The 14,921-nt window shown below is 33.6% G+C and overlaps 1 protein-coding gene across 1 annotated transcript; it reads right to left on the reverse strand.

Annotated features, from left to right (window-relative positions):
- Positions 1–9,139: 9,139 nt before the first annotated feature.
- Positions 9,140–13,034, reverse strand: LOC127115370 (NAC domain-containing protein 45). The gene is made up of 4 exons (XM_051046935.1): positions 12,746–13,034; positions 12,292–12,572; positions 11,154–11,504; positions 9,140–9,734 (listed from the first exon to the last, which is right to left on the reverse strand). Exons 1-4 carry the CDS (start codon positions 12,900–12,902, stop codon positions 9,510–9,512), a joined length of 1,014 nt encoding a protein of 337 aa, XP_050902892.1. The 5' UTR covers positions 12,903–13,034; the 3' UTR covers positions 9,140–9,509.
- Between the last annotated feature and the right edge of the window lie 1,887 nt (positions 13,035–14,921).

Consider the following 14,921-nt stretch of genomic DNA (forward strand, 5'->3'; position numbering starts at 1 on the left):
GGAAATAATATTCCTACTAATTGCAGGTACATAATAACAGTTCTCTAACTGAATTATTAAACCACTAGGTAAAGTCAATACATAAGTTCCTACGGCTAAAGCAGCAACCTTTGCTCCATTGCCAACTCGTAGGTCAACTTCACCTTTTGCCAAATTTCTACTCCCTTTTAGCCCCTGCACATTGGTACAAATGTGAGAACCGTATCCAGTATCTAATACCCATGATGCATAAGTAGATAAATTAATTTCAATAACAAAAATACCTGAAGTTGAAGTCTCTACTCCATTCTTCTTATCTTCCAGGTACTTTGGGCAGTTTCTCTTCCAGTGTCTGATCTTACCGCAATAGAAGCAGGTGCCTTCCTTTTCTATGCCTCCACTAGGCTTCAAAGCAGCAATAGTGGGTTTGGGTTTGACAACTTCCTTTCCTTTCCCTTTATCACCCTGCTTGGTGGGTCTTTTGTTCTGTCTCTTTCTATTTCCGATCATCAGAATGGACTTCCCTTTTGACTTCAGATTCTGCTAAGCAGTTCTTAACATGGCTAGCAGTTCAGGAAGAGATTTGTCCATATCATTCATATTGAAATTAAGGACAAATTGACTAAATCTATCTGGCAACGATTGCAATATCAAATCAGTCGCAAGTTCCTTTCCGAGGGGAAAACCTAACCTCTCAAGGTTTTCCACATACCCAATCATCTTGAGCACATGTGGACCTACAGGGGCTCTCTCAGCTAACTTGCCTTAAAAAAGGGATTTTGAAACTTCAAACCTTTCATTCCTTGCTTGCTCTAGATAGAGCATCTTCAGGTGTTCGATCATATCGAACGCTGCCATATTCTCATGTTGCTTTTGCAACTCTAAGTTCATGGTAGCTAGCATGAGGCAAGCAGTTTCATTAGCATCATCGACATGCTTCTTATAAGCATCTCTTTCTGCCTTAGGTGCAGAACTAGGAGGATCCTCTTCAGGAACAGGTTTCTCCATGACATACAGCTTTCTATCATGTTTGAGGATAATCCTCAGATTTCGGTGTCAATCCAGAAAATTTGTCCCAGAAAATTTTTCCTTGTCAAGGATTGATCGCAAAATGTTGTTAAAGGTGTTTGTTGTCATGGTAATCTACATGAAAATAATGAAAATATAAGTATTAATAACATATTTAATTAGGCATTTAATTAAATATGCTCCCACTATTTTACTCAAAACAAATTACCCTCACCATTTAATTCGGAAAATCCTGTTGGAAGATTTTCTAGTGGGTCGAGATCCACATTTCACTTTGTTTTAAGTCCGCGTAGGCGGATTACACAAAACTAGGTTATTTAGGTAGGAACTCCTTCCAATTGTTTCTAATACAACTCTCGAATATTTAAGTTGGGTGAATAAATCCTTATTCTAATCCATCACATGGATCATTTCCAACTCTTGCTTCTAAACATATATAATCTTATTATAATTTGTTTAGTTAAGTTTGACCCATTGTTTTAGCAATTGGATATTACAATTATCCCATCGCACCTTACTAATATAGAACATGCACCTCGCGTAGGCGAAACCTACATTATCCGATATTAGTCTTGATGAGTGCTAAAACTTGGAAAGCATAAACTTATTATTTAATTTGAGGGAATTTGCAATTATTCTGATCTCACCGGCTTATTTATCATATAAATCGTCTTTCACATGCATCAACATACATTCACATTCATCAACATACATAATGAAACAGTTATGGCCCTTAGCGCAATTGTTCTCCCAAGCCAATGAGAGAACCTAAGCTAACCTAGTAACGATCTAAGCTTCTCCAAGCAAGATCTTCAAGGTTGTCCTCCTTTGAGATTGTATTCTTCTCTTTCTTCATAACATTACATTACATAAAAGAAACTCGTTTTACATACGAGGGAGTGGGATGAGAAAAGAAGTTACATTAAGAGATTAAAAGAGAGGTACGACACGCAGGTCGTATTTTAAAATCTCAAAACAAAATAAAGAAAAACTAAGGCCATAACCGGTCACCACAAGACAGTAATAATAAACACATTATTATTATTAATTTAAATTCTGTTAATTAATTAAAACCAAATTAAATTTCGGCAACCGATCACACTACACAGAGTTAAATTTCGGCAGCACCCCGACTCAAATTTTTAATGAACAATTCATTTGAAATCGACGTCGTTTTTCGCATCAACACTTGATAATTTAAAGCATAACTCTTGCGCAGTCACAACTCTAATCGCATAACTCTTTGACAACACAACCCTTGTAGCGTCATTAACCCTAATGCACCAATTTCAGATTGTCAAACACACCTCGATTGTTAATTCAGTATGATTGATCAACATCTCATTGCTTCATCATACTAATGTCGGATCAAGAAGCAAATGACCATTGATCGCTCAAAGGAAAACAACCATTAAGTGTTGGAATGAACGAAACAGAAACAATATATCATATATATCGTATTTTTCATCAGGATTACTTATATCATATGTATAACTTGATCGATCTCAACTGCGTAACCTATGAACGATCGATGTATCGCTGCTTCACCATACTAATGTCGGATTCTGAAGTAAAGTCAACATCAATCATCCAAATCATACACACATGATGCCAAATTTAATTACTCGTTTATTCTTTGATTCATTTTGTCTTTTAATCGTATTAATACAAAAAATAAATAACTATCAGATGCATGGTTACGAAACCAGGCTCTGATACCACTGAAGGAGAAGGGCGATCCAAAATGCAGCGGAATTTAAAAATTTTCTCCTTTAGTGATCCTTACGAATGGACATGACCAGTGATAAAATCGTTACCTCTTGTGACGATTGAAACCTTTGATGCAGATCTGCGGAGCGATCACGAACGTTGAACGATGACAACGCCTTTACTCAGTCCACACGAACGGATTCCTTCAATCTCAGTGCTAGCTGCTACGAATGAAAGCTTTGAATGAGAGAGAGAGAGAGGGAGAGAAATGAAATTGCAACTGCACAAATTCTTCTGCACAAGGGTTCTATTTATAGAACCACTTGCGTTGGCTGCAAGCTAAAAGGTCCACTTAAGTGTATGTGGCTCATATCTTATAATATGCCAAAATCACTTAAGCGTGTGGTACCTTACCATATTTCGTATTCTACTTAAGTACATCGTACCTTACGATGTCCTACAATTCACTTAAGTGCACCGTACCTTACGGTGTTCCTTAGTTACTCTACCTCTCATCAATTCGTCCTTTTGTGTGTGACCCTATAGGTTTTCGCGGCATTGGCAATTATATTAAATCACGTATTTAACATAATAAACAGTGAGCGATATCTAGCAACACATCACTGCTACCCAAGACACGAAAATGTCATGTGATCTGACAAATCCTTTTATGATAATACTTATGTGTACAATTACCCTTTTGCCCTTATGTCTATATTGAACACAAGGCATGGACCGTGTCATCCTTGTCCAGTTCAATATTGGACCCATAGACATTTACCCTGTTACGCAGGATGGGAAAATTCTATCTAGGTCACTCATGTCCCTTAGCATGCTTCGTGGAGTATCCATCAACTGTCTTTATGGTCATCAGTTATGGACAATGTTTGATCAGCAATAAGGCACTCGACTCTACATCTAGAGTCCATAGTGGTTTCAGGTCATAGGGTGGTATACATCATTATCACCATGAGAATAACTTATGACACTTTGCATAACATTCTATATAGTATTCTCATAACGGGTCAATCCAGTATCAATATTACTCTTAATATTCATACCTATGTTTAAGACTTGATAACTCCTTATCCATGATCCATGAGATGTGATCATCAGTCTATATACATAATAGTCTTAATGCTTTAATGTTATCCCACTTCACAATAAGGCTCGACTACGGATACTTTAAGAATAATGTTCTTATGTTTAATGTGATCTCATGATTAAGTCACACTTGATACATTAAACGGACTAGCTATTCTAGGGACTTTATTAAACAACCATAATAAAGAAAAAACCTTTTATTATTAATAAATAATTCGATACAAGTACCAAAAGTATTGGCCTCTAGGGCTTACACCAACATATTCGTCATACATAAAGACTCCCAATCTTTGAGTCATCTAGTAATTCATCCCGCTTCTACAACACACCTGAAAATAATAATATGATTGAGATGAAATTACTAAATCTCAGTGAGTATCCCCTATCTTATGGATTCATACGGTTGTACAGGATAAACTATCTTTAGTTTCATCCTACTAGCACTCATGTATACTATTACGTAGGAGTTGAGGAATGAAGCATAACAAGCTTCACAATAATGCATAAGCTAATAGCTTAAACACATAAGCCACGTAGAACGATAAGAGCTACGAATCTATCATGGTGAAGGCTTGACGAACCTCTAGCCCAACTAGTGTTTCGAACATCACTGACGATCGACAACCCGCTGCCCTTAAGGTAAGGTTTTACAGAATTTACTGCCCCCTTTTGTGACAAGGAGTATTCATAGCTTCTTCCCGGAAATGGTGAGGAAAATTCTTGGCATGCAACATGACTCTAGCATCTTCCTGCAAAGTTCTATTTTGCGTTCTATAACTCCATTTTATTGAGGTGATAGGAGCATAAAATTCATGAGTGGTCCTTTCAGTTGAGCAAAATTTAGAGAACTTAGAATTCTCAAATTCCCTGCCATGGTCACTCTTTATCTTTATAATTTCACTCCCTTTTTATTTTTCAATATGTGGGCATAGCTCTTTGAAAACATCAAAAGTATCATATTTTTCTCTAATGAAGTTAATCCATGTGTATCTTGAAAAATCATCCACACACACAAAAAACATCAAAAGTAATTCAAGAAATTTTTAAGGTGGTCATATGTTGGAGCTTCTTATGGGACATCTTGGCCTGCTTACCTATTTGGCAATTTTCACAATTTTTGCCTTCTTCAATTTTTTTTAGTTTTGGAAAACCTATTATAGTTTCTTCAGATATGATCCTCTTCATGCTCTTGAGGTTGAGATGATCAAGTTTCGAGTGCCATAACTTAGTTTCATAAACCGTGGACATCAAACAAGACGAGAACCGAGATATCCTTATATAGAAATTGTCCTTGAACGTGGGACCCTTCATTAGAACTTCTTGCTCATTGATGGTGACAATACATTCAGACATGTTGAATTTCTTATTAAGATCTTCATCACAAAGTTTACTGATGTTGATCAAGTTTGCAGTCATACCTTCTACTAGCAGCACACCCCCAAGGCAAGGGAAACCTAGACTGATATTTTTTCCTATGCCTTTTATTCTTCCTTTTGCTCCATCACCAAAAGTGACATATCTATTTGAGTAGGATTTTCAACTCTTAAAGACATGTCTTTTCTCTAGTCATGTGCCTGGAACATCCATTATCAAAATACCAATCTTCTCTTGAGGAAACTCTAAGGAATATATGAGCTATAAGATTAGTGACAGTTGCCTTGGGTTTCCACTCCTTAGTTTCTTGAGTTTTCTTCCCTTTCTTTCCTTTAGACCTAGGCTAAGTATAAGACTGAGGATATCCATACAATCTGTAGTATAAAGGTCTTATATGGTCATATCTTCCATAGTGGGGTCACCTCCAAGATAATTTCTTGTTTCCTCTGTTGTGAGGGTACACGTGTTGGGCATGATGCTAGGTCATGTGGTCCTTCATCAGGAACTCTATTTTGTTTTTAGGAGAAACAACATTCTTAGTGGGAATTTTGACCTTTTTTTCATGGAATTATAGTCAAGATATATAACCTTTTTCTCTCCCAAGATCTTATCTAACATATCGGAACCATTATTCAACATATGCACAGATTTATTCATATGTTCAAGCTTTGAATTTAATATAGTAACTTCCTCTTCCAAACTTGAGATGGATGACACAAGCTTCTCCTTTTTCCTTATGAATTACACCTATGGTTTTCTTCTGTTGCTCTACAGTTATGCATGTTTCCTCCCACTTGGTGTGTAGAAGCTTATATGTTATAGCTAACTCTACTTCAGTCATGTCTTCATCATAAGGCTCACCTTCAAACTCATACTTTTTAGTGAAATCCATTACTTTGTTAGTTGTTTCTCTTTCACTTTCATCATCATAATCAGACCAAGTGATTAATAATCCCCCTTTCTGTTTCTTTAGAAAAGTAGGACATTCAACTTTGATGTGACCCAAACCTTCACACTCATGACATTAAACTCTTTTGCCTTTGTCAATTTTGTCTTCATCTTTGTTCTTGTTCTGAGGATTGATGTCAAACACCTTATCTTGAACATTTTTCCTCCATCTTGTGTCCAACCTTACCAAAGCTTTGTCGAACTTTCTTCCAATAAAGGAAATAACATTGTTATCTAAAAGGTTTTCTTCAGTATCCTTCTCATCTTGATCTTCATTATCACGAGTGTTGGATACAAAGGCTACACCTTTATTCATCTTTTCTGATCTTTCAGTTACAGTCACTTCAAAGGTTTAAAGAGAGCCAATGAGTTTATCAACCTTCAAGGTGCTTAAATTTTGAGCTTCTTTAATAGTTGTTACCTTCATGTCAAATTTCTTAGGCAAATATATAAGGATTTTTTCAACTAGTTTCTATTATGACATCTTCTCTCTCAAGGCAAATGAATTGTTGGCTATATCACGAGACAAATGTTGAAATAAGATATGGACTCATCTTCCATCATTCTCAAATTTTCAAACATAGTTGTGAGGAGCTGCATCCTTGACATGCATACTTTGGATGTGCCTTCATGAGTAGTCTTGAGAATCTACCAAGCCTCTTTAGCTTCAGTAAATGTGTTGATTAGTTTGGACATGTTCTTATCAACACCATTGAATATATCATTCAAGGCTTTGTCATTAGCAAGAGCTTCATCATCTTCATCTTTGGATCAACCAGCTTCAGGCTTTACACTTATTGTACCGTCTTGAGAAGTAATCACAGGATGTTTCTAGCCTCTAATCACAACCTTCCAAGTTTTGTTGTCTATGGATTTAAGAAAGAAAACCATCTTAGTTTTCCAATATTATAATTCATTCTATCCAAAATAGGTGGTATATTGATAAACCCTTTATCCTTTGTGTTATCCATATGAAAAAATATATATCTTCCATAGAGCTCACACAAACAGAACATGGTGCCTTCTATGATGTCAATTGAAATCTTGTTCCTTAAGGGACATATGTTGGACCAAATGTCTATGACAAATTGTACAACTTGTTAAACCAGATTTAACATACTATGACAACAATAATGAATCAAAGTAAAAATAGTAAAGACTACAAAGGATTGTTAACTCAATTCAGTGAAAACAAACCTACATCTAGGATGTCACTCTACCCAAGAAAAAATCCACTATTTAATATAATTAGTATAAAGTATCTTAGATGAACAAGTCCCTTGCTCAATGCCCCTCTTTTTAATTGTATCCTCAGTGTATTTCTATTTAATACTCCCACTAAATATGAGAATTCCCTCTCACTTTATCTCAATATTAACCCTAGTAATCAACAAAAATAATCAGAATGATCAATGTTGAATATACAAATCAACTAAATAAATCAACTATTATGCCTTATGATATGAATGAATCAATATTGTGGTGTACAAGAAACACAAACAAAAAGACTCAAATAAACCCCAACACAAAGATATTCAATCCTAACACACACACCCAATGATGAAGTGAAAGTCTCCTTATATAGCAATCCAATTATGGGTTTTTTCTCCTTTGGATATCAACGGTGATCTCGTCCAGAATAATAACAGATATAGTTGGATTTTATTTGTTCCATAAAAATCTTCAACAAAAGATATGATTTGTTTTTAATTCAAATTCAAATTTAAATACCCATTTAAATTGATTTTATCTTCAATCAACTATTAAATAAATCACATCACACATTGCTAAAAGATAACAACAAATCTTGTTGTGCAAAGTTGTAGAAAAATGCGCCAAAATAGCAACAACCTTGTTCTACATACAATGGCCACATGTTGGTACATTTGTTCATACATGTGTCATTTCTTCATAAAAGCAGCTTGAACATATCATATTGTTTTGCATAATGCAATCCAAAAGGAACAACATGAAGATAAACCAAGCAAAAGTTTCTTTGAATAAGACGAAGCAGGAAGAAGTCGAAAAGTGTGAAGAAATTACAAGTTTATGTTGTATACGTGGGGAAACAACCAGGTCCAAAAAACCACATTCAACTAGAAGTTCAAATGAGTCATCCAATAGTCCATGTCATTTCTCAAAATAATACTTGCAATCGATAGTGCATAGGCACGCCACCTGTCTCCTCTACTTGCGCGAGACACGTGGATGCCATCGTCGCAAACACTACTATAAATAGTACATTCAATGACAAAACTTTCACCTCACCCAACAAAAAATCGAGGTATAATGTCAAGACACGCCATTTTTTTAAAGAATAAATACCATATATTATGTAGTGAACAACAACGATAATCAGAATTAACAATGTAATTTAAAAAAGGGTTAAATATATGTCACTCATCTTCTAATGTAGCGAGTTTTGATTTCACTCCTTATAAGATTTTTTTTGTGATTCTCCCCTTACCAATTATAGATTCCTTCAATAAAGACACGGGATGATGTGGCACTTTCATGTGGTTTTTTTATTGTTGACGTGACTGTCAATTGAATTTTTAAAATTTATTTTTATTTGTAATTACACATGAATTTTTTATTATTATTTTATTGTTTATAGAAATTTAAAGTTATAAAAAACTATCTTGGAAATCGAATTAATGATCCTTTCAATTATCTTCTTTATTATTTTAAAATCGAAGTTAAATCAACTTCACGTCAATTTTATATTTTTTTTTTAAATAGCGAAATATGTTTAAGGAGCTCAACATACATGTGTAGTTTTCCCATATCAACTACTTCCACTAAGCACATGTAAACCTTCCTTAAGTGTCGCCGTAATGGAGCACAACTCCCTTTTTTCTATGAGCTCTACATTGGACAACCTGGAGACAGACACAACGATCTCCTATTTACAAGCGTGATCCTAAGTCATGAGTACTGATTTTGTGTTTTTCTTTAAAATGGAAAAGTTATATTATATAAAACATTTGAAACATTGTAAATAAATTCTCCCCATATCCATTTGCTTCCATAGCATACAAAACAGTGGAACACCAACATACAATATTATGTAATATTCTAATAAATATACTTAAGAAAAACCTATGAAAAAGAAGAAGAAAAAAAACAAATAAAATAAAAATATCCCAACTAGCCTCCTTGGCTAGCATATTCTACCATCTATCCAGTACACCATATGTGTAGTAGCCTCTACTATGCGGCTTCAAAAAACAAAAACAAAAAAATTCCCATTTTGTGTGGTAATTATTTTAGCCAACACAAGTTTCTCTCTGTCAATGAATATTAAGTGATGTGATATACTATATAGTTTGAGTCATGCATTTTGTGTTAGTATAGTAATCATTCTATAGCATTGGAAAAGCCACAGAATGATCTTGAGAGGAACATAGAGAAATGATTTCTTCTAGTGTTCCATTCATACAGCCAATGTATTTGTCGTACAAAAAGCAGTTTTCACTCATATCAGGCTTCAATATTGATTTTGTCTCCATTTGTGGAAAATCTTCCATCATAAAAGGTGTTTGTGGAAATTGATTATGGAAGCCACCATACATAGGTATTTCTATATCCTGCATCATCAAACAAAAATATATTAGCTACTATACACCCTAAGAAGAGACATAAGGTTTTAAATAATAGTCGAGTCGCGTAAAGGCTTTCGCGATTTCGGTTGGTACAGATTTTATAATACAAGTTGCAGTCGTCAGAGTGTAAATTTACCACAATTTCTTTTTTATTATAAAACCAATGAATATTAGTATCCGTATCGACATCTGTTTGCGTGTAACGGAATGTATAACTCATGCCTAATAAGTTGGAACCGAATGGATTAGGTCAAGTGACAAAAAAGAGTGAGGTTATTACTATTAGAGGCTTTAGGTTTAAAAGATAAAGATTAAAAAGTGGTTTAGTTGATATAAGGGTGTAAGAGAAAATTTGAATTTTGTTGAAGTCCCCAATCAAATGCATATATTGCTCGCATGAATTCAACAAATATTGTAAAGATAGTTAAAATAGTAGTAACATTACTATAGCTTTTGCAAAGATTGAAAATGTTGAAAACATTATTGATAAAAAAGAATGTGATTAAAGGTAAAGATGTATAATGCTTTAGTCTTTAAAACCTAACAAACCGTGAGAAAAAATAGGAGTAAAGAGATCTTTACTTTGGAGAACGTTTTGAGTATATATAGTCAGTCAAAAGAGATTATAGGGAATGGTGAAGAAAAGCTAAATTGGAGTAGTCAGTCCAAGTGAATTTTAGAAGTGATATCTTTATAAAAAGATTGAGAGCTTCATCATACTTCCAACTTTCGTCACTTTAAGATCAAAAGAAAAACTCTAAAATATGCCATGTGGACCCAAGGTTTTAAAAAATGATTTATCGTGAAAACGACCATGACAAAACTATATCGGAAAATACAGATATTGATACCGTTATTCACCATTTTTATGATAAAGAATGAATTGTGGTTAATTCATACTGCGGCGATTGAATCAGTAACTTAATATCTATATTAATTTAAATTACGAAAGCCTTTATAAGACTGTAACATTGAGTAAAATCCTTTTGTAAGTCACTATGTAAGATCATAAAAAAATTACTTGTAAAATTCTTTAAATGCAAATGTGCAAAGTAAGAACAAGAAGTGATATAAATTCTAGTTATTTTTTTGAGGAGTGAAAGTGAAGTAGTTAATTTGGTAAATATATACAAAAAAAAAAGTGATTGGAAATGAAGAGAAGACAAAGGAAGTAATCATGAGCATAAATGCTACAAACATGGAGAAAAAGAAAAAGTTAATATACCAATCTATAGATCAATATATATAATAATGATCAACCTATGACCCCACCTTTGCTTTTTCATATATGTCCTATCAATCTAATAGATTCATGACACAACTACGTGAATTAAAGAATACTATAGTACTACTACAAAATACAAATTAACAATCATAAAGTTTATAAAATAATTGAAGTATTACCTGAAATAAGTTTGAGGGATAGCTTAATCCAATAGTTGAACTATTTGCTTCATCACAAGCAAATTGTGCATGAAAATCATCTGTTATATTATTATTGCATGTTTCTGTTGGTGTACATGTTCCTTGAGTGACATCAGAAGATGAAGCATCACATGGAAACTTTGGATATTCATTATTATAAATAACTTTTTCATCCATAGTTTCCATTATTTCTCTTGAAATCTCAGTTCCACTTGAGTCTTCCCCTTGCATCATCATTTCCTTCTTTGTATCTTCACCTTGTTCTTCTTCATTAGTTTTTGTCGGAATTTGAATTGTCTTCTTGAAAATTCGACACAATGAATATGAATCCTGAAAAAAATTCATAACATTAGTTAGATTTTAATTGTACAATTTTATTTTTTATTGTTATTTGTACAGTTAATTAATCATAATCGTCAGATCATGGTAAAAAAAAAATTAATCATAATAATTTAAAAGTTATATATATTACATATAATTGGTTAAGATTAGTTACATTAAAAAACATGTTACACTTACCATGTATATCAAAACTATGCTCTAAAATAACACTATTGAAGAATAAGGAACAAGAAAGCAAATATATAAAGAGATTTGAAAAAGAAAAGGGAGATGAGTAATAGTAAGTACATACAAGGATCTGAATTTTTCGACGTAACATTTTGATCATAAGCTAGTTTTTTTAAAGAGGAGAAAAGAAAAATTAAAGTTTGCAAATCATATAAAGAAAAAGAAAATAAAGATGCATATAGTGCAGCCATGTGCATACTTGTAGAACAAGGTTGGAAACATAGATGAGTTTTTTGCTACTCTATATTCATGTTTATTCTGTGACAAGATAATGACAACAACATAGGCAGATCAATCTTAAAGGAAAACTAAACAAAGATTTAATGATTGGTTTCAAACTTATCATGTTTTTGACCTTTTAGGGTTTCTTCCTATGAAACACCGACATGAATCATGAATCAGACACAACATTGACCTTAATACTGATATGTTGTCACCGATAATAATCTATAAGTGTTAGTGTCTTGTTGGTGTTGTTGTCCAACATGGACGCGAACACGCTTTTTTTTAGAGGTGTTGGTGTCGAACCTAGTAGTTGTATACGTACCTTCAAAGAAGAGAGAGAAGCACCAGGGTGTGATTCATTAAGACGATATTCATGCATAACCCAGTTGGTTCTAATTCCATGAGGTGCTCTACCTTTGTAATAAACAAGTGTCTTCTTCATTCCAACTTGTCTCTTTTGAGAATTCACTGCCCTATCTTTTCCAGTTGCTTTCCAATAACCACCTCTTGTTGCTCTATTTGTTCTTGACCCATTTGGATACTTTCTGTCTCTTGGACTATAAAAATACCACTCCATATCCTTGCTTGGAAGAAACGATTTTTCTGCATATTTCAACCATATCATTTTTATTAATCTATTCATGAATGAGTTACAAACATAACAAACACAACAGAAACACTGACACGTTGACACACCTTTTTTTCAAATATGTCGGTGTTACGGAGTGTAAATGGATGAGATGGTTATGTATATTATTGTATGAAATGAAATATACCTGGTAAATCCCATGGTTCACATTTGTAGAGATCAACTTCTGCAATGATGTCAAGCTCAATGATTCTACCTGTTATTTTTCTTTCTAAATAGTAAGCAACAAGTTCTTCATCTGTAGGGTGGAATCTGAATCCAGGTGGTAGAGTCATTGGAGCCATTGCAGATGAACTTTTTTTAGATGAATATTAGAAAGAGAAAGAAGAGAGAGAGAAAGGGAGTTTGGAAAGAAGGTGGTAGAGATATGAAGTAAAAGAGGTTGTGTAACATTGAGCTAAATAGGCCACTGTTGTGATTAATTTGGCCTTGAATATTAAGTATAATATATTAGTAGTAGTAATGAAGGGGTAAAGGGTAATATTGAGGTGGAAAATGAAGGGCTAAAGTGTAAAAGTGAATAATAATAATAATACTTTGGCTTTAGAAGAGATTCTATGTGTAATGTAATGTGTGAAAACCTAGAAGGAGAGGATAAGAAGCTTCTCTGCTTTTGTCTGCTCACAAACTAACAAAAAACAGTGTCTCTATCAAAAGCCTGTGTGGGCCACTAGCAATGTCATTAAACCGTTTATAAATAAATAATGCTGCCAAGTTTATGTATTTGATTATGATGAATTATTGAAATTCAAGTATATAAATTTTAATGATGTGATGGTGGAAGAATGTTATACGTATTGGTTCGTGATGGGCAAGTTGTTATACTGTACTAAAGCTGCATGGCGACGCTTTATTCGTATGATATGAAAATTCAGACTGTAGCGAGTACAAGTTTGTGGTACCTTACCTCATCATACACTGTAGGCTAGCTGTAGTTAATAGTACCATGCAGCCTTTACATTTCCTCAGTAATCGCTATTCACTGTCACATTTAGCATACATTAATACAATATTTTAGTTTGGCATGCTTTTTGAGTTTCACAAATGTGTTTAGGTTTCTTAATGCAATTATTCTTAATGGCTCTCATTATAATCAATGGATTGAAGAATGTGTAGATTCTTGAAAGGTTAGTGACTCTGGCTATATGTGATGGGTGATAAAAGTGTCTCATAAGAGGTGATAATGAAGAAACAGAAGTCTATGATGATATATTATTATAGGAATAAGATAGCAACAACCATTGAATTATTATTTGGTTTTGCTATACCTCGGTTTTGCTATACCTCAACTAAAGTATTCATATGCAATTTGGGCGATTTGAAAATAATAAAGAAGTATGTGATCATTTCAAATAATATTATATTATCTTTGATTTATCTCATCAATATTTGAAAGATTTTAGTAATTTGAAACAACAATTTGGTCAACTTATTTATGAGTTTTCAACACATATGAAAATAAAATGGAATCAGTTAGTCTCGTGTGAGCTTCACTGAAAGATGCATCTGACTTAAAAACATATGAGAGTCATCGCAATCATATTTGACTTATTCAATTTTTGATGGTTCTCAGTGATGATTATGAATCGGTCATAGCATCTTTGATGCACCATAACCCTTTACCTACACTAGAGAATGTTCTTCCTTGTGTCAAGTCTGAAGAAACTAGATTGAGATTTCTTCGTCAACAAATGATCTTGCCTTCACAGTTACAAATATAACTATTAATTCTTGTCATCGTTGTTATAAATTTGTACATTCTTTCTCTGATTGTCCCATTTTAGAATGGCATAATTGTAAGAAAAATGGTCATATTACTTCAAATTTATTTGATATTGTAAGACAGTCGAACACTTGATTCCAAATTGTTTCACCCGTCTTCCTCAGCCTGATCAAAATAAGAATCAGTTGCATCCAAACTCCTCTAAGCCTGCATTTACAACTACTATTGCTGCCAAAGATTCTGCATAAGCCTTTAAGCTTGCCTTCTCTGTAGCTGATCTTGAATCCTCCTTAGACAACTTCTTCCTTCTTGTAATGGTAATACTCATATTTCTCTTTGAACCACACCAGGTAATTCTAAATGGTATTTAGATTATGCATTTTGTAATCACATGACATCTGCATCTCACTTATTTTCTTCTCTATCTAAAAATGACATTATTCATTATATTCATACTATTGAAAGTTCTCTTATGCTTGTTAGTTATAAAGGTTTTATCTCCTTTTCTAATTTAAGATTACCCCGACATATATCTCATTCCTAAACTATGTTTTAACCTTATCTATGTTGGTCAATTATG

The sequence above is a fragment of the Lathyrus oleraceus genome, chromosome 1, assembly GCF_024323335.1.
Source record: "Lathyrus oleraceus cultivar Zhongwan6 chromosome 1, CAAS_Psat_ZW6_1.0, whole genome shotgun sequence".
Lineage (NCBI taxonomy): Eukaryota > Viridiplantae > Streptophyta > Magnoliopsida > Fabales > Fabaceae > Lathyrus > Lathyrus oleraceus.

Coding starts and splice junctions, on each gene's coding strand:
- LOC127115370 (XM_051046935.1), bottom strand. CDS start 12,902: ATGGCTCCAATGACTCTACCACCTGGATTCAGATTCCACCCTACAGAT. Junction 12,573..12,745: donor TGAACCATGGGATTTACCAG/GTATATTTCATT, acceptor TGAAATATGCAG/AAAAATCGTTTCTTCCAAGC. Junction 9,735..11,153: donor ATCCCTCAAACTTATTTCAG/GTAATACTTCAA, acceptor TTGATGATGCAG/GATATAGAAATACCTATGTA.